At 41.6% G+C, this 19,982-nt stretch overlaps 1 protein-coding gene and 1 long non-coding RNA gene across 5 annotated transcripts in view; one reads left to right on the top strand and one right to left on the bottom strand.

Moving 5' to 3' along the window:
- Positions 1–6,616, top strand: part of LOC309327682 — a 7,229-nt gene extending 613 nt beyond the window's left edge. Inside the window, exons 2-3 of one of the 2 annotated variants that reach the window (XR_014150621.1) lie at positions 5,698–5,841; positions 6,485–6,616. This is a non-coding gene — a long non-coding RNA (uncharacterized lncRNA). Of the gene's footprint in view, positions 1–5,697; positions 5,887–6,484 lie in introns of those variants that run through there. The other variant, XR_014150622.1, reaches the window with a different exon arrangement.
- LOC309327654 (gasdermin-A3-like) lies at positions 2,366–19,982 on the bottom strand. Of its 3 annotated transcripts, none has more exons than XM_081837035.1 (12): positions 19,699–19,982; positions 18,018–18,173; positions 14,665–14,913; positions 13,140–13,329; positions 12,067–12,232; positions 11,859–11,952; positions 10,763–10,801; positions 9,221–9,274; positions 7,711–7,877; positions 6,559–6,709; positions 5,660–5,733; positions 2,366–3,727 (listed from the first exon to the last, which is right to left on the bottom strand). In XM_081837035.1, exons 3-12 carry the CDS (start codon positions 14,879–14,881, stop codon positions 3,497–3,499), a joined length of 1,383 nt encoding a protein of 460 aa, XP_081693161.1. In that variant the 5' UTR covers positions 14,882–14,913; positions 18,018–18,173; positions 19,699–19,982; the 3' UTR covers positions 2,366–3,496. The 3 variants fall into 3 exon arrangements, with proteins under 3 accessions (XP_081693161.1, XP_081693159.1, XP_081693160.1); XM_081837033.1 differs by having other exon boundaries at positions 18,068–18,173; positions 19,699–19,981; XM_081837034.1 differs by lacking the exon at positions 18,018–18,173.

Raw genomic sequence — 19,982 nt, 5'->3', positions numbered from 1 at the left:
TTAACATTGAAATTGTATACATACTTACTCCCTTGTAAGTAACAGGATTGCAGCCTCACGTTGCAGCATTTTAAATCTTTTTTTTAAAAAAATTAATCGTTCTACATCTTTTTTTTAAAAAATATTGTTTTACAAAAGGGTGCTGAGTGTTGTGCTGCATACGTAATCGTGCATGGGTTTTTAAAAAATAAAAACGAACCGTTTATTCGGAGAGGAGTTGAGGATCCTCCCTGCATCAGAAAGCACGGAGAGCAAAGGTGGTTGCAAAGGGCCAAGTATAGTATTCAACTCGGGAGAAGGATGCTTTTGAAATACTGTATGAACTCTTACAGCTAACCAGATGTAATAGCTTGTCTCTTAAACTGCAGGCTGTAAACATTCTGTCTTTTGCTCCTTAGTCAAAATAGGAAACCAATGAAGTAAGTAGGTATAAGTGGACATAAACAGTAGACTTGCTCAATTAATTCATTTAAAACAGAGCCAGTCTATTTTATTGTAAATACACAATTGCTCCCTTTCTCCTGCCGTCATGTGCTTTCTTCATGATGAACCAAACACATACTCATCTGTCTCCCGTCTTTTCTGTAACCTCCACCTGTCAGCTTTGTTCTACACCCCTCTACATCTTGTAAAATTATTGTAATACTATCCTCTGTTGTCTGCTATTAGTATTTATTAAAGTTGCATAAGAACATCAATAACCCACCCCTGCACTATACAAAAACCCTTCCTATCTAAAATAACCACCCCAATAAACAACATTAAAAACTATGAGCAGCAGGAATGTGTTATTTGTATGGAAGGACACATAGTGGAGCAGGAAATCATTAAGCCACTCAGGTCCCAAGTTGTTTGAGGATTTAAAGGTAAAGACCAGCATCTTGATTTGAGCCGCTGACATGAATTAATGCTGATCAAATAGGACCAGTCACATTATCTGCCTGGTCCATCATAGAAGGTTTGACATCTAAGCATGCAATGATGGGTGAATACATTTCCATTGTACCAACACTAGAGGGTGCTCAAGGAAATTATTAATACAGTCACAGTACAACAAAAATAAATTATTTTATCAACTCTTATTTCACTGCTACAAATTTAAGATTCTGATTTTTAACTTAAATGTTGTCAGGATCCTTTCAATAATGGAATTCTCATGCCAGATTTTCAACATTTTCAGGTTCCTTAACTTCCATTTCCAGCTATTCATTTGAAAATTATTAGAAGAACCCATCTAAACCTCTCCCACCCATTCCTATTTTTTGAGTTTCAGATTGTAATTTCTCCCAAGCATATACTTTTAGTCTTTAAAGGCCATTCTGAACACCTTGACATGTTATTTATTCCTTTACTCTTCAGCATCTGCTGCTACACTTCTCACATAAACCCAAAAGAAAGGACCTATGTTCATTAGAGCTGTACCACAAACAGCCACCAGATGGATGACACCTTTTAAGTACCACTCTTCAGATGTCTGCTGAGCATCTGCCACTGATGAAGGGCAAGGTTGCTTAAGTCATTACCAGGTTCGTTCCTGTCTGTGCTTCACCTCATTGGCTAAGATTGGCAAAGCCAGGGAAATAGGTAGATAGAAGATCAGTAGCATTACAATGAGCTGAGTCAGATCAGGGCTGCCATTTTTTGTGGTAGTAACTCCCTATCACGGGTATCAAGTTCCTCCCACAGTACTGAAGTGTGGATTAAAAAGTGAGTAAACGTATTGATGTTTGAAGCAGTTTGGCAATGGGACCAGTTACCTAGAGGGGTGGTTGGCTGTCCGGTCTTTAGGCAGAGACTGGATAGCCATCTGTTGAGGAAGTTCCAGCTTCAGGCCACACTTCTGATTCTGTATAATAATATGGATAAAGATACCTGCAGGTGCTAAACAGAATTGATCTTGCTGCCGAGAACCTGTAACGTAATTTTTGCTATGCCAGAGTCAAGGTTGCAGTGAAAATTCTGGGCGAAAGTGAAATATGGTGTGCCTGTGCCATTTGCAAAAAAAGATTGGATTTTATGTGTATGCTGCTTTGAAAATTAACTTTGTTTATTGTACAGTGGTACCTTGGGTTACATACGCTTCAGGTTACATACACTTCAGGTTACAGACTCCGCTAACCCAGAAATAGTACCTCAGGTTAAGAACTTTGCTTCAGGATGAGAACAGAAATCGTGTGGCGGTGGCGCAGCGGCAGTGTGAGGCCCCATTAGCTAAAGTGGTGCTTCAGGTTAAGAACAGTTTCAGGTTAAGAACGGACCTCCAGAACGAATTAAGTACTTAACCCGAAGTACCACTTCACCTGAGAATCTCAGGGTGATTTACAGCATAACAAAAACACATAATGTAATAATCTGATATGCTATATCAAAAGATCATGTTTTATTTTGCAAGTTTGTAACAAAACGATGTTATGGCTCCTTCACTTTTGTGACTATAATGTAGCAATTACTTATGGAGGAAAAGGTAGCAAGTAGGATTTGTAAATAGCTTTGGATGAGACCCGATTCTCCCACTTAACTGTTGCTGATTAATAAAACACCAACATTAGAAGAAAAGAGATCTTTAATACAGTATGTGTTTTCACTTAAAATCTGGATCCAGCAGCCACTACACACAACTTCTGCAAGAGTTAGGGCATCTGTTCGTTGGTGGTATTTGACACCAGTGCAGCTTCACCATATTTAACAAGCAGCTGGTGTCTAAGTGGTGGAAGGGGTGTGGGGAAGTGGGAATTTGATTTCATTTACAGTGGACTTGGTCAGAGGCTCACAGATTTTTGGATAGCAGTGTTTAGTTTCACAGCACTGTTATCTGGGCAAATAGTTGCTCTGGCTTTGTTGTCACTTTTGGAGACAGAAAGGGGAACTAGTGCATAATGTTTGGAATCTGTTCGTATCAGTAGCTGCTTGGGCAGAAATCACATGTTGCAGGAAGACAGACTTTTTGGTAAAGGGTGGGACATAATCTCTGACTATTGCCTATGCTGGCTGGGGAGTTGGAGGACCACAGAAACCCCCATTGTTCTGTCCGGAGACTTCTCTCTCTTTGTGGATAGTATTAACAAAACTCCACAAAACTCTCATACATAGATTTTTTGAAGATAATCAAGGCACATGTAGAAATATTACTCACATTTCTATAGGCTGTTCTATGGCTCTGAGTGAAGATGTATTCTTGCAGGCACAAATGTAGGTGGAAGGGGGAATTTTCAGCTCATTCTTATGGAAGGAAACCATGGCTCCTCATTAAATCTGAACTGATCCGTAATTATACATGTTAGATAGTAGGGAGTCAGCAGAGGCACTGAATTAAAGCAATGACCTCTATCCATGAACAAGCATTAGACTTAAAGACGTAAGCAAAGTGGATGCTGTGGGATTCTAGAGGGTCAGAATGCAAAGAGGATAAAAAAACTAACACGGCAACCCTGTACTCACTTTCCTGGGAGTAAGCTCCATTGGCTTTAGTGAGATTGACTTCTGAACATATAGATACCTAAGTAGACAGGGTATTGAGTGCATACAGAGCTACATATAGTGCACAGAGAGCTGAGAAATCAGCAGGACTTCCAGTCCCAGCAAGACTGGATCCATTTTTTTGCACCGCGACTCCACTCATTTCGATGATTGCTCCAGTTATATTCAGTTCCTCTTCGCTTAAGAGCTTGGCTTCTACGGTAAACGCTTTTTCTCTTCTGCTGAAGTCGTTATCTAGGATGCTTCCGACCTTTGCAAACAAGAAAAAGGCAAAATCAGAACTTGCTGGTGTGTAATACCATTACTTGAGGAATGGTATCAGTGTTGAAAAGCAATAGACATAATGAGGATATTAGAGTCTTGCTGAATCAGGCCAAAGTCCAGCATTCTGTCCTCACAGTTGTGAACCGGATGCTTATAAGGAAGCCTACAGATAACAAGCTGCCCACTTGTAATTCCCAGGAGCTGATAATGAGAGGTGTATTGCCTCTGACATTGGAGGGTAGTACATAGCCATCATGGCTAGTAGCCTTGATAGACCTACCCTTCATGAATTTGACTAATTCCATTTTAAAGCCATCTAAGTTCATCGCCATTGCTACACCTGTGGATGGCAAATTCCATAGTATAGTTCTTTTGCCTGTCCTAAATCTTTCAACATTTAGCTTCACTGGATGACTCCCAGGGTCTAGTATTATTTGAGGTGTGTGTGTGTGTATGTCTCTATCCACTTTCTCCCCAAACCAGGCATACTTTTATACACCTCTATCATCGTCCTCTTACTTGCATTTTTTATAAACTTAAAAACCCCCATATGTTGTAACCTTTTTCTCCTAGTGGAATTGCTCCAGCCCCTTGATCAGTTTGATGCCCTTTTCTGAAACTTTTCCAGCTTCTACAGTGACCAGAATTGTACACAATATTCCCATGTGTAGTTGCACCATAGATTTGTGTAATGGCATTATGATACAGGCAGTTTTATTTTTGATCCCTTTCCTATTGCTCATTAACACAGAATTCACCTTTTTGACAGCTGCTGCACCATGAGTTAACATCTATCCACTACAACCTGAAGGTTGATTTCCTGGCCAATTCAGACCTTAGCGTTTATGTGAGGTTAGTTTTTGGGCACCAATGTTAATCACTTTATGAATGTTAAGAAGGATGCTAGATTATAAAAAATTGGCCACCACTAAATTAGATTTAAATTTGATGATAAGTGAGACTAAAGAAAATATAAAATTTTTTGGAAGAAGTGCTAGATTATATTTGAATGAGTGGACATGAGATTGTAAACAAGCTGATAATTTGTTTGGAAAAAACTTTTAACGATGTAAATGGGAGCGGGAGACGCGAGGGAGTCCAAAGAAGTGATGAAATTATGTCTGTGATAGAAGTAAGATTGTTTATTATTTGTGCATTTATATCTAAAAACCTTAATAAATATTTATAAAAAAAAACAAAAAACCAATGTTAATCACTTTACACTTGTTTAACACTGAATTCCATTTTTGCTATGCCCATTCAATTCATGACATTAATGAAAGGTGCAGTATGCATCACTGTAGAATTCCTGTTGTGAGTTTATACTGTACAGTAAGCATTACATTGCTCATTTTTATTAGAAAGCACACACCTCCAAATTCAGTGGGACTTATTCCTCAGTAAGCACAGAAAGGGTTGCTGCCTTTAAAAAAATAATTCCTAAGCTTGACTTGTAGCTACAGTACTTACTCATAAGAAGAGGAATAAGAAGAAGAGTTTGGATTTGATATCCCGCCTTTCACTCCCTTTAAGGAGTCTCAAAGCAGCTAACATTCTCCTTTCCCTTCCTCCCCCACAACAAACACTCTTTGAGGTGAGTGGGGCTGAGAGACTTCAGAGAAGTGTGACTGGCCCAAGGTCACCCAGCAGCTGCATGTGGAGGAGCGGAGACGCGAACCCGGTTCCCCAGATTACGAGACTACCGTTCTTAACCACTACACCACACTGGCTCTCTATAACCATATGGAAGAGTTATGTGTGCTGATTTGATAGATCAGCCAAGGATGCGCACAAACCTTATACTTGCGAATGTGCAGTAGTGACATTCTGCATATCTTTAACCTCGCCCATTTCCAGGAAAAGTATCTTCTAGTGGTCTCTCTCTCTCCCTTAAGCACTAACTGGAATTCTCCCTTACCAGTGCAAGCTGACTGTTCACAATCTTCTTCTCCACAGATTCTGCCAGGAGTATCAGCTGCTCCTCTGTCAATTCTGGAAAAGTGAGGAATATTGTCAGTTTCAGGAAGGGGTTCCAGTCTGTGAAATGCAAGGCCAAAACAGAAACCTGGCAAAGATTTCAAGGATTTTCAGTTAGCAGCTGTAAGTTGCCTCACTGTTCTCAAAATAATTACTTGTCTTCCTCTACGGCTATCTCCCTTAAATATTCTCAAAGTGCTCTGTTTAGGGATCAGAGAATCTAAGAGCTCATTTTGGGGGGAGGATTATGTCCACATCTGGCAAAGGAGCTGTGCAGGATCAATATATGGAAGATAACTGTTGTCACAGTCTGGCATCTCCAGCATCTGTCCTGAAGATTGCAGGGCTGTTTGAGATGAATGGGAGTCCTACAGTTTGAGCCTTGCCTGTTGATAATCCTTAATCCTACCTGTAGGATGCCTCTGCCTAGCCCAAACACTCTGAATTTATAAAAGTAACCCATTTAGTTGTCTTATGTAGTTGTGACAAGACATGGAAAAGAATATTTGCAAATGATTGAACCAATGTTGTCTGTCATAATCAGAACTGTAAGAAAAAGTGTAAAAGCTTATGGATAGCTAAGGTCCAGGCTGCACATTTATCAGGTTGGAGCTTGCAAAGACTGAATTCCTTGAGCATCGCAACTAGAAAATGATAAGCAAATACCACCACATCTCAAATTTTGGGGGGCAGGTGTGAGCTTTCAACCAGCTTTAGTTCTGACATCTGTCTTAAGGATGATCTGTCCTTCCATCCTTACTTTCAGCTGCTCCTGGGCTAAAATGTTCTCCTTTCAAGTCAAATACTTGATTTTGATATTTTGAGAGGTATAATGCTTACCATCTAGAGTGTAAAGGAAGTAGAGGACTGCCTCAACAAGGTCAGTGAAAACGGCCCCACTGGAATCTTGTAAATTCTCCACCAAGTCTTGCAGCTCTGGCTTGCCAGCCTTCAGCTCAAATTGACCAGTGCCTTCAAGAGCCTCTTCCAGCTGAGAGTTTAGGTTACGGCAAAAGATGTTAATGCCAAATGGTATATTAACATATGACCTGAGATTTGGCCATGCGTAGCACATATGCGAAAGTAGGGCTTGGTAGGTGATGGGTATTACTTTATTTGTAAACGGCTGTGAACATCAAGACTGGACCATTTGGCCATTTTTATTTAGATGTGGCACAATCCACAAAGCCTAAAAACATTAGGAAAAAGCATGACTCTTTTGGGCAGGGAGTATTGCAGTGGGGGAGCTGAGGGCCTAATGATAGACTGGACTGTTGCCAATAAGTAAAGTTCTGACATTGGGTAACTACAGTTGATAATTTTTGTACCTCCAATTTATTATATATATTATATATATCATATTGTGTGTGTGTGTGTGTGTGTGTAGAAGATTGTAATGAGAGGGGCCCATCGTGTCAATAGGGCAAGGTTAAAGGAGGGCAGCCAAGTTCATGCATACCCCATTGAAAGCAAGAGATATGAGAACTGCCAGATCCTAAGGAAGGAATCAGCCAGTAACTGGAAGCTGTATGATAAATCATCTTTTCAGTTGCAAACCCCTCGCCCACACCATGAAAAACCTTTTCCTAATGTTCAACACAGCCACTGGTTTTATTTTTTTGTCCTACTTCTCTCTTAGTGGTTCAGATGTGTTTCCCATTTATAACTGGTCATACAAACCCCTGATTGTTGAGAGGCCATGTCTGTCTGTTGCTACACTTCCACCCCCCCAAACCTGGGCCTTTGAGTCTCTAATTCAAGTCTGGAACATTTAATCTGTTGAACATTTTATTTAACACTTCACTTCATTGCTTTAGTTTTGTTTTGTTTACAGAACAATTCTGAAGATTTTAACAGTAATGATTTTGTTTGTACTAGTATTTCTTTGTGTGTATTACATTATTATTTCTGAACCACTCTGCAATATGTTAATTTAAGAGTGATATATAAATGAAATCCTAAAGTAAAAAAAAAAATTTTTTTAAACTTTACCTGGAGCTCCAGTTCCTGCAACAAGTCATTCTCTCTCATTATCACCAGAAAGCCAGTTAGAAATTTGCCACGCAGCATCGCAGATAATGAAGAGAATATTAGAAATTCTGTCTTAACTTCCTGCTGTATGTCTTTACTCTTGTGTTCTCTGATGATTCCTGAGATCACTGGCAGTATGGACAGAATTAGAGATTAGGGGAAGGGACAAAACATAGGGTTCACAAATTTGATACTACTCCATGTTACTGAAAAGAACCTCAGAATACCTTTAAGATACCTTTTCTCCCTGTAGGACTACTAGCAATGCTGGAGGTTGTGGTAGGGTTAGAAATAAGAAACTCTAATTCCCTCCATGTTACTGCTCCGATCAAAACTAGAACTAGCCCCTTGAAGGGCTGGATTATCTGTATCTATGCAGTGCCTGTTAGGAGCATCCTACTCTCATGTAGAATCCTGACAGAGACACATGCCCGATTGGCATGTTCTTTCTCTCCTGGTCGATCATTCGGGAGCTTCAAAAGCTTTTATCTGCCCGAACATCACAGCAACTAATGCATTAGCACACTCAGGGATCTGCAGAGTATTCACAGTTTGCGTAACAGAACTCAGTAGCTCAGCATTTGGCTAATCTACGTTTATTTACAAATAATACACTCGGAGCATCCTGACTTAGCTCCTGCCTCTTTCTCATCAGACAGCAAAGAGAAAGAACAAAGGACAATAGTCCCACTTCACAGAACAAAGAAACACAAAACATCCTGTCTCTGTCACTTCCCACACTGTGGAATGAAAACATACACCGTCATGTGATAGACAACAATCCCATGACTGCAGACATGGGAATGAATCTCCAACAGTGCCTAGGACCCACAAAACTCCCAACAGCCTACGAAAAAGTTTGGGGCCCACCAAAAAACTTCAATTAAAGCAAATTATTGTTCAATTAAGCCATTTAACATTTATTATGGACTGCAACCCCCATCAGTTTTGCTGGCTGGGTCTGATGGGAGTTGTAGTCAAGAATAGCTAGAGAGTGCTAGGATGAAGGCTGCATCAAACTCATAAACCTCATAGGTCATCTAGAGAAGCCTTGGAGTGCCTGCCTCTCATGGTACATGCAGCTTTGATGCTGGTACTCTGGAAATGTTAACATTCCCCCTCCCCATTTTTGCCCAGGGCAAGAGATAAATATGCTTGATGCCATCTGCCAAGTATTTGATTTTAGTGTCCAGGAACGTATAACATTTTCAGGATAATATTTCAGTTTGATAAAATAAAAGTTTGATGAAAACAATAAATGTTTTATTTTGCCTAAATATTAGTGGCATTGGTTTTTTAAATCCCACACGGCACAAGATCTATTGTCTTCCTTCAGAATCATCAAAAACATATTTACTGAGGCATTGCAATGTAAAAAGGTAATTAAAAAGTTAGCCGAAACAGTAGTTTTCAGATTTCCCACCTCAGGACCCACATTTAATTCCAACCTACCATTCTGAAATCTACTTACATTTTCTCTCAATTGAATCACATTGTCTACTTCCGCGTAGTCGAAAAGTTTCATCTGGAAACAAAGAGGGAATCAGTGCAATTTTAATGTATTGACACAGTATGAGCACACCTCTGAGTTTCCCATCAATAATCTAACTGCTGCGTGGTGAACAAATGGAAGCTCCCAACTACTTTTCATGGTCTGTTTTGCAAGTTTTTAAAAGTTGCATTAGGTAACGCAACAGAGTCTTGAGGCACCTTAAACAAGGAGAGTTCACCTGTGATTCTCCAAATGTTGTTGGATTCCAACCCCATCTAGCCTGGCCAATAGTCAGAGATGGTGTGAGTTGTAATCCAGCAATTTCATAAGAGGGCAGATGGATGTAGGCAGGTGGGGGAGAAATGTAGGGTTAATGGGGAAAGAAATGCAAAACAACGACAACAACAGACTCTGACAACTCTGTTTGTGGAATGCTCTCCCCAGGGATAAAACACTGCTCTGTAACCAGGCCTTTGGCTGATTATAAACATTCTTTGTCCTTTTAACTGTGGGAGGGGGGTTATTGGTTTGCTTTTTGTCTTTCTTTGTAATTTGTGTTCCTTATTTTGTGAACCACCCTGTGATCTTCAGATATATGCAAATTTTTAATAACTGCTTACTTGCATTAAACCTTAAATGTAAAATACTTTTTAAAAATTATATGTAAAATAAGTACAGTGGTAATTCACAAATCAGTGTTATGATAAGCAAGTTTACAGTGCAATCATATGCTATATTCACTTACTGAAAATAAAATCCTATTGAAGTTCAATGAGGCTTACTTTCAGTTAGGTGTGTAGTCTAACACATCTAGTACAGAGTCTACCATAGTTAGTTAATGTGCATGTACTTGTGTCACTTTTTCATGCTTTTATTTTATGGGCCACTTTGAGAAGCTTTTCAACTTTTAGAAGTGGTATAAAAATACTTCAAACCAATTTTCCACAGAATGAAATCCAGAAAGACTGTCCTCCATTTAAATCAGTGGCCCATCTAAATAAATATGCTTAGGACCGCACTGCAATTCGTATGGGACAAGAATACATTTTATTCTATCCGGAGAAATGAGAAAGTACATATAGAGATTGTTGATCCTTCCCTCTCAGTTCCTTTACATTTCAGGAAAATAAAGATTTCATACCAATGTACATAACTGCCATCACCACACATCTCTATTAGATGCTGGATTTCTCTGCCATCAAGTATATCTGTTAAGAACATATTTTAATTTAGGATAGAGACAGTTTTCAAAGAGCCAAAGTTGGCATAATTCAGCTCCTGTTACCCATGGTGTTGTTGTCATTGCTTCACAAGACCTCCTGCTACAACAGCCAACTATTCCTTGCTTCAAGTTGAATCAAATGAAAACACAGGATTCCCCCCCCCCCTTTCTCAGACATCACATTAGGCCAGAGAAAAATGTATGTGCTGTGAATACAGCAATGACACTCTCAAGCCATCTCTATCACTCTGTCAAACGTCTGTAAAAAAATAAAAATGGAACTCCTAAAATGTGCTTACCAAAACTTCCTCTTCCCTTGGATGCATAGTGTGAAATAGCTGGGAGAAAGAGCAAAAAGGTACTAGTTTACATAAAGTGTATGAATAATAATGGCATTTTGTTTTAATATTCAAATGTGTGAGCATTTATTTCTTACCAGTGATATATAAATTTGGGAAGGAAAGTAGACAGTGGGTCCTAAGATGGCTAAATTAAGGAAGTTCACAGAAGGAAAGTTTCCAATTCCCACGACCTCCGTGCCCCACAAACAGGCTCTCTGAAATAATGTGAGATGGGCTATGGGGGAGATGAGAAACCTTCGTTCCACAAGTTAACTTTTCTGAGGAGCCAAGCCATTTTGGGCCCTGAAGGAATGTGGGTGTGAAGCACCCTTCTGCCCACAGACAAGCCACAGCTGTCTGAACGCCATGCCCTCTAACCTTTTGCTGTCTTAGTAGTCTGCCGTGCCCTGTCTGTGGCCTTTGTCTCCGTCGTTTAAACACTGTTCAAGGGGAAAGTAACGCAGTGGAAACAGGTGCCAAAATAACTTTGTACCACCCCACGATCGCATGATTGGAAAATGTGTAAAGGGCACAGTCCCAAATGTATCTGACTGGTTTTGCATATTGTGCTAATAAAAAGAGCCTCTGCAGAGCTAGCTGGCAGCTTGCTTATGCATAGCTCACCTGCATGATCAACTCCTGTCTCATGTCCTTCACTTCAGGGCCCATTTATAAGTCTCACTGAAATCACTTCTGATTTATGCCAGTATTGAGATAGAACTGGACGCTGTGTTGAATATCAGCATCAAGACTCATCTGTGTGGATTGAACCGAGGAGTGCTGGGTGCCCTGACTCAGAGCCTCTTTAAAAGCAATTGCTTTGGTGCATCCCAGGTCCTCTCCCATTTTGGGCTGCAGGAGTAAGTGGGAGGATGGTGGCAGCAGCAACTGGAGAATAAGACCCACAGGCAGCACTGCAGGGCTGCTGTGTCGCCGCTGGGCAAGGGAGAAGGTGGGAGAGGCTTTGCTTGAGGAACCCTTATTCGCCACGAGTTCCACCTCAGCAAGGCAGCTAAGTCACAATGGTCTAGGTCTCAAACAAAAAGTATCTTACATGCATCTCTCTCTCCAAATAACAGTTGCTTGGCTCTGAATGCCAGAATGCAGGATTTGGGAATGATGATTGCTTTCTTACTGCCTCTGCCACCCTAGAACATGAAAGGAGAATTTGGATCCACCACATGGAACAAAATTTGACTGCAAGGATGTGTGTGTCCGTCCCCTACCCCTTATTTCATGACAGGCCGCAACTCAAACCTGACCTTCAGTTTCAGATTGATGCAGGTGTCATAAAAGATGTTGCCTTCAGCATTGCTGGATTCCCTGAACTCTGTCTCTTCCACAGTCTCCACTGCCTCATTGATCACAAACAGGTCCCTTCGAATCATCTTTGATTGTTTAATGAACTCATGTTGCAAGTTGATTTTCCTGAAGGAGAAGAATATATGCATCCATTATCCAATAGAGCAAAGTGCATAAAATAGCAATGCATATACAAACTACATGCAGTGCATCTTCTGCAATCTATATCGTCGTTCTAAACTCCAGTCAATACTGTACAGGATTTTTTCACAAGGTACAATCATATAACATTTGGATTCTCTTCCACTGAAGAGTTCCTGATCCTCTGGACCCATTTCCTCTGAGTCCAAGCATGGTTTTGGGACTAAATCAGCCTTGATTGCCCTGCTGAAATGTGACACAGGAGTGTGACCATGTCACTTTTACCCAGCATCTCAGTAGCTTGGTATTTTATGTGAGTGGGTGGTATACAGTGGTACCTCGGTACTTCCGGGTTTCGGCGGTCTGTAACCCGAAAAAACGCAACCTGAAGCTTCTGTAACCCGAGGTATGACTGTATATAGAAATGAGCAAACCAGTGATATTTTAGGGAACAGGCTAGCAGGCGGCGCCCATTACTTACATCATGGGAGCCTACACAACACAAAACACTGTTGCTGTTTGTAGGTTTTATTTTATTTGTTTTTTATCTTATATTTTGGAATTGTACATCGAGTTTTTTTTGTTAAAAAATTTGGGGCCCCCAAGAGAGTGGGGCCCTAAGCTATAGCTTGTTTAGCTTATACATAAATCTAGCACTGGACACACCTCTGTGGGGAGGGAATTCCACAGGTTAGAGACTGCCACAAATAATGTCCTCTGCCTCCCCCCTCACACACTTCTGAAGCAAGTGAAACAACCAAAAAGGCCCCCTCCATTGATCTTAACGTATGGGAGGGTCTGTAGGGAAGGAGGTGGCCTCTTAGAAAGTGTAATGGGCGATGTTTAGTTCCATATGAGGTCAATATCCAAAACTGTTTTCTTCCAGCCTTACCCATCTCTTGTTGCAGAATCGAGGAGTTGGGGGTGGACATATATCTTTCTCACGTTCACAGACCTCGAATGAGACATACTAACAGCTGCCACCGCTTCTACTCTTGTCTCTTCAATCCGCCCACCAATATTTCCCTCCACTTTTCCATCTACGTGGTCCACAACGGTGAATGAACCTGAATCTTGGACTTCTGGAGATAAAAAAAATTGAGAAAAATCAATGACAACAAAAGGGACACTAGAACAACAAATGTAACTAAAGTCCATCTCGCTCATTGTCTTCTGTACCCTGTCTAGTTGTGGTTCTCTGAGTTTCCCAGCCTTATAGATACTAGGCAACCCAGGACTTCCTTAATGCAAAGCATGCTTTTCGCCATGGTATTAAGGCTTGAAGATTCCAATAAGTGATTTTTTAAAACAATATAATCAGCGCTATTTTTCTAGAAAAAGAGTTGCTGGAATTCACCATGAATGTCTCCATTGTTCTCTTATCATGGCAATGGCGCCCACCTGAGGGGTGCCAGAACGGAATTACAGCTGGGAGAAAAAACCACCCCTGAATATAATTATGGAAAACAGAATAACGTGAGTTATAAATAAGATTCTTGAGAGATTTTGCGGGGCAGAGTGGGAAGGAGGGGGTTGGAAATTTGCCATCTATGAACTCCCTTAAGAGGGTTAGACTAGATGACCGTTGGGCTCCCTTCCAACTCTATGGTTCTATCCAAGTCAAAACTAATGATAAAACAGCATAACTGTGAGTAAAGGTTTCAAAACACTATGGCACTACCACAAACCACTGAGAAAAATTGGACAAGAAATATGCTCTAAAAGAATGCTAAAATGCTCATGAAATTGAATTATGCACCCTGTGTTTTTCTTGCCAAATCATGGAATGCACACAGCCCTGCAAATAATGTGTGAAGGAGAATGAGCCTGAAATCATCTAAACCAGAGTGAGGAACCTGTAGGCCACCAGAGGTTGTTGGACTCTTAACTTCCATGAGCCCCAGCCAGCATGGTCCATGGCTAGAAATTCAGGGAGTTGGAAGCCAGCAACAAATGGAAGGCCTCTGCTCTTACTGGGGAGTAACTCCCATTAGGGACGCGGATGGCACTGTGGGTTAAACCACAGAGCCTAGGACTTGCCGATCAGAAGGTCAGTGGTTCGAATCCCCACGACGGGGTGAGTTTCCGTTGCTGGGTCCCTGCTCCTGCTAACCTAGCAGTTCGAAAGCACGTCAAAGTGCAAGTAGATAAATAGGTACCGCTCTGGTGGGAAGGTAAACGGCATTTCCGTGTGCTGCTCTGGTTTGCCAGAAGCGGCTTAGTCATGCTGGAAATTGTCTGCGGACAAATGCCGGTTCCCTCGGCCAATAAAGCAAGATGAGCGCTGCAACCCCAGAGTCGGCCATGACTGGACCTAATGGTCAGGGGTCCCTTTACCTTTACCTTTAAGTCCCATTAAACTCAATATGGCTTCCTTCTGAATGTGTATGTATAGCTTTGTAAATATTGGAAATTACCTAGTTTTGCAGCATAGTCTCCCGATAACAGCACATCACTTAGCTTGTATTCAGTTCTCTGAAAAGGGCTGGTCTGCCACCACGACTGCTTTCTCTTTCTTTGAACCAGGCAGAGAGGCCTAAAATGATGTTGGTCTATAACACTTCGCACTGGGATCAAATCTCCTGTTGGGTCCAGTTCCTTGGACAAAGATTTGGTTGCCTTATGAAACAACATTTCTGAGATGTATGCAAGACTTGCCGTTTGACCTTGACGGAGAAACAATGAGAAGTGAAACAAACTTGTAAACTGTGTAGGGTGTGTTGTGCAATCTGCTGCAGAATGCCTTCCCCTTTTCCAAACAGTAATTCCTTCCAGCCTTCAAAGCAGTTTTTAAATAGGTGCAGATGTATAGTCTCTGCTCCAATGCTATTCCCTGAGGCCAGTCCTGTAGGGAGACATGGAACCACTGTGGAACGGTGCTTCCAACCCCCCAATTCACAGAGACGATTCCAGGAGGATACCTTGGTCAATGGAATTAAAAGCCATTCCCCAAGAAAAACGCACATTTCAGGCTGAACGGGACCAATTTCATGCCAAAACCAAGCCAAAACCCATATTAGAATGGTTCCAGATACAGTCATACCTTGGAAGTCAGATGCCTTGCAAGTCGAACATTTTGGCTCCTGAACGCCGCAAACCCGGAACTGAGTTTTCCAGTTTGTGAATGTTCTTTGGAACCAGAACATCCAACACAGGTTCTGATTGGCTGCAGGAGATTCTTGCAGCCAATCAGAAGCCGTGCCTTGGTTTCTGAACGTTTTGGAAGTCAAACAGACTTCCAGAATGGATTCCATTCAACTTCTGAGGTACAACTGTAATGGGTTTCCTCCCGAAGTGCCTGCAGCTCAGCTTCCGCTACCCTCTCCAACATCTTGCCCCTAAAATAGTATTGGTGAAAAGAAGGCAATTTGTCAGGGATCTTGGGGTCCTGAGAGGGGTTCCCCCTGCCCAGAATGGATGCACCACCACATGCTTCAAGGCATTTCTGTCAAATACCTTGCAATACAGTGGTGCCTCGCAAGACGAAAAGAATGCGTTCCGCGATTCTCTTCGTCTAGCGGTTTTTTCGTCTTGCGAAGCAACCCTATTAGCGGCTTAGCAGATTAGCGCTATTAGCGGCTTAGCGGCTATTAGCGGCTTAGCGGCTATTAGCGGCTTAGAAAAAGGGAGAAAAAAGCGAAAAAAATCGCACGACTCGCAAGACGTTTTCGTCTTGCGAAGCAAGCCCATAGGGGAATTCGTCTTGCGAAGCGCCTCAGAAAACAGAAAACCCTTTCGTCTAGCAGGTTTTTCGTCTTGCGAGGCATTTGTCTAGCTTTCTATTTTATAATCTTTCCCATGCATTCTCTATCTGCCTTGCTTTACTTCTTCAGCTTCTGTTGAAATTTCCTAACTGCTATGCTATATATAGGGTTAGTAGCCCAATTCCGGGACACGGGTGGCGCTGTGGGTTAAACCACAGAGCCTAGGACTTGCTGGTCAGAAGGTCGGCGGTTCGAATCCCCGCGACGGGGTGAGCTCCCGTTGCTTGGTCCCTGCTCCTGCCAACCTAGCAGTTCGAAAGCACGTCAAAGTGCAAGTAGATAAATACCGGTAGGTGCCGCTCCGGCGGGAAGGTAAACGGCGTTTCTGTGCGCTGCTCTGGTTTGCCAGAAGCGGCTAAGTCATGCTGGCCACATGACCCGGAAGCTGTACGCCGGCTCCCTCGGCCAATAAAGCGAGATGAGCACCGCAACCCCAGAGTCGGTCACGACTGGACCTAATGGTCATGGGTCCCTTTACCTTTACCTATCCCAATTCTATGTCTTCGTAATCTTGAAAGCCCTTGTTCCCCCCCCATAATCTGAAAATGATTTATTATTTATATATGTATGTGTGTATATTCCAAGTCTTGCATGTTGCCATCATATGGTGGCAGCATGGCCAGCTCAGGATCCTTTGCTAGCCCAGTTCTGCCACCTCCTTGCCAAGAGGGATACCAGCAACAGGTTTGCTCACCTGCTATTTGGGTGAGTACATTGAGACCGGTTCTGTGTTGGCCGAGGTTGGCAGAGTCAGGCAAGGGCTGCGTGGAGGGACACTTCCACCTCTCAAACCCCCCTCCAGCCTGGTGGATCAGGGGCTTGTACTCTATTGCATTTATTTGTTTCACCGTGTATTTACGCCATTTCAATGCTGCTAGCTAAAATGACGTTCTCTGAACGGCTTAGAATAAATGAGTAAAAATAAAACACAAAACAAAACAAAAAACCCAAAGCTGCATAAATAGCAGCCAAAGAAAAACACAGATTAATCTACTAAGGCTGCAATTCAGTGGGATTCAACGGAGCTTACTTCCAAGTTCTTTTTTCTCAAAAAATAGGTGCTGGTACTCATCATGAAGTTACTACAATAAGTGCCACACTTTTTAACAACAACAATAAGAGGTGCGGTACTGCGTACCCTCGAGTACCCCTGGGGGACACTGGCTATACATGGGATTGGTCTGTAGGATATTTAAATTGCAATCTGCTGTTAGCCCCTGGGGTTTGGATGGAGAACAGAGTTGGTGCAGTTCAGATACTACAATAATAATAATAATAAGCAGTGCTCCCCCCCTAAAAAAAAAGTATAGGGGTATTCTCATTTTGACTCAAGAAAATCACCATTTTATAGTTCGAATTGGGAAAAATAAATACAGTAAATGGACAAAAGTACAGAGATTCACAAAATGTTTAGGGGTATGCATCGGGATATGCGTCCCCCCAGGAAAAAGCACTGATAATAAGCAAACCAAAACACAACTAAAACTATATACAAAATGCATCATATTAGGGGGAAATGCTTGCAAAAATGGGTAGATTGGGTAAAAATATATACAAAATGTGTAAATCAAAAGAAGTTTGCCTAAAAAATGCCAATGAATTTTTATTAGGCTTCTTTTTTTTTTAAGTGACAAACTGATTCAGAAACATGGAAAATTGAATTTAAGATTGGGAAAAGAACTACAGCAGCACTGTCTGACTCCACCATGTGACAAATCTGAGGAACGAGAACATTTCTGAAAGAGTAATTTAAAAGGAAATGTTTCAGGCTACGCATGAGGCATCTTAAACACTGGCTTCTAATTTGTTCTTTCTTTCTTTGCTGCTTCCTCAACAAGCCATCTGAATAAATCCTTTCACAGTCTGAGACTAGAGAAGATAACCACAAACGTATGAGCAGCCACCCCTGATTTCCTTCTGATCACTGAAAAACACTGAGATCCCGTCCCTAAAAACAACTTCTTCAGCCAACAAAAAAGCAATAGAGAAATAACTCAGCTGCCCACCGATCTATTGTTGAATGAACCTCTTCATAGACACATTCAGCGCTTCTTACCTCCCCTGTACTTAAACAGCAATTTTTGAGAAAAGGCAAAAGGCTGGTTCCTTGGCTTTCAGCAATTGTGTATTTCCTGTTGATTTGCACGCTTCAGCTGCAAATACTGTAGCGGGATCAGAACAGATTATGATTTTCTGGTTTCGGTTTCTGTTTCCGGGAGCTAGCTACTCCCACTACTTTATTTCACTCCTTTTTTCGTTAATGCTGCCAAGTTTCCTAGGAATACTTTCACAAATCCGTCATGGGGACAGGGGAGGTGAGTCAATGGGGTAATAGTGAGAATTTAAGATTGTTTAGGACAGAAGAGCCCAATTTCAAAAGGCGCTGCATAACAGAATCTTGAGCGAGTCAGTCTGTACAAAAAAGGTCTGGGACTCCAACTCCCATCAACCCCAGCCAGCATGAATGAGCATGATGGGAACTGTAGTCCAAAAAATCTGCGAGTGCTTGTTATCCATGCTAAAGCCAGTTTTTAGCAAGCAGGGGATCAGATTAGAAAAGCAGGCTGAGCAAACAGAGTTTGGAGCTTGATTCTCTCCATGTATCTTCAACCCTTACAGTTACTGAGAAATGCTGGAATATAAACTGTTGTGCCCAACTCTAAAATATTAAAGTAACAGACTCCGCAAGTGTCTCTATTTTCCAGGGACAGCCCCAGATTTTCCGAAGCTGTCCTGGCTTCTGATTTGATCCCAGAGTGTCCCGCTTTTCCTTAAGACGTCCCTATTTTCTTCAGAGAGATTATGGAGGGTATGGAGTTATCTGACCCCCCCCCCCAAGTCACCAGAAGGCAGTCCTCCATAGGGAAGTTTTTTGTTTAATATTTTATTTTATATGTTTTTTTAAAAACCCCAAGAAGAAACGTTATTGTTGTCGTCGTCATTTTTCATACAGAATGCTTATTGACTTAAGCACATACCAAATGCAGTAAGAATAATGAATGTAAAAATAGAAAAATGAAATGAGACTACAGAGGGGAGGGGGAAACCAGGAGACAACCGAGAGTGCAGTTGTCACTTATCACATGTAAGAAAAAGGTGAGTCAAATTAGTTCTCAATAAAGCCTCTCTACATATTTACCTGTGGAGCAGGGGGTTTAGTGGGCTATGTTGGCGAGTTAACATGGAAAAAGTTATACCAAGTCGAATGAAAGTGGTCTATTCTTGATGAACCATTAAGGACTCTCCGTTTGTGTGCCAGGTGTTCTGACAATTGTTCAATTGTGCAATTGTTCCAGACTTTCACTAGCCACTCCTCTCAGGAAGGAGGTGAGTCAGATTTCCAGTGGGAAACCACTGACTTCCTGGCTGTGGCAAGTAGCATAAACACAAGAGATTTATGCATGGTGGATGAAGTTGGTACCAGGCTCCAAGGATAGGAGCGCTAAGGCTGGATCTGGGTAAGGTGATGGTGGAGATAGTTTCAAAAATTTGGGTCCGGAATCACGAAACTATACATTTTATTATGTTTTTAAATATGTCGGAAGCCGTCCAGATGGCTAATTTTTGCGTCCTCTTCAGCAATCTGCTCTGCTTCAACAGCAGATTGAAAAAACCCCCACAGCTAATACATTTTCAAAGCCAGTTCCCCACCCGAATCTCTTACTGCAAACTCTGAATATTTCTTACCTCTCCTGTACTTGGACAGCGAATTTTCAGAAAAGGATGGTTCCTTGCTTTTAAGCAATCACAACTACTTCTGCGTATCATGTCTTCTGTTTTCCACACTTCTGTTGCAAATAAGCAGGGGGGAATTCAACTTCCTTTTGTAGCAGATTTTGAATGTCTTTGGTTTAATTTTACTTTAAATTAGCTGCCTGTGACAGTAACTTAGTTACCTCTCTTCTTGGCTAATACTGTCAAACTTCCTAGAGAGGAGGACAACATATATTCACATTACCTAATTTTGCTTT

This window comes from Podarcis erhardii, assembly GCF_964252035.2.
Source record: "Podarcis erhardii genome assembly, chromosome: 13".
Classification (NCBI taxonomy): domain Eukaryota; kingdom Metazoa; phylum Chordata; class Lepidosauria; order Squamata; family Lacertidae; genus Podarcis; species Podarcis erhardii.
This window is presented reverse-complemented; position numbering and strand designations above follow the sequence as displayed.

What these genes read in the sequence shown, in the direction of transcription:
- LOC309327654 (XM_081837035.1), bottom strand. Translation starts at nt 14,881, where the DNA reads ATGTTGTTTCATAAGGCAACCAAATCTTTGTCCAAGGAACTGGACCCA. An exon ending in GCATCAATCTGAAACTGAAG is followed by an intron (nt 11,953 to 12,066) that starts GTCAGGTTTGAG and finishes TTCATGTTCTAG; the next exon opens with GGTGGCAGAGGCAGTAAGAA. An exon ending in CTTCCTTTACACTCTAGATG is followed by an intron (nt 5,734 to 6,558) that starts GTAAGCATTATA and finishes TCACTTTTCCAG; the next exon opens with AATTGACAGAGGAGCAGCTG.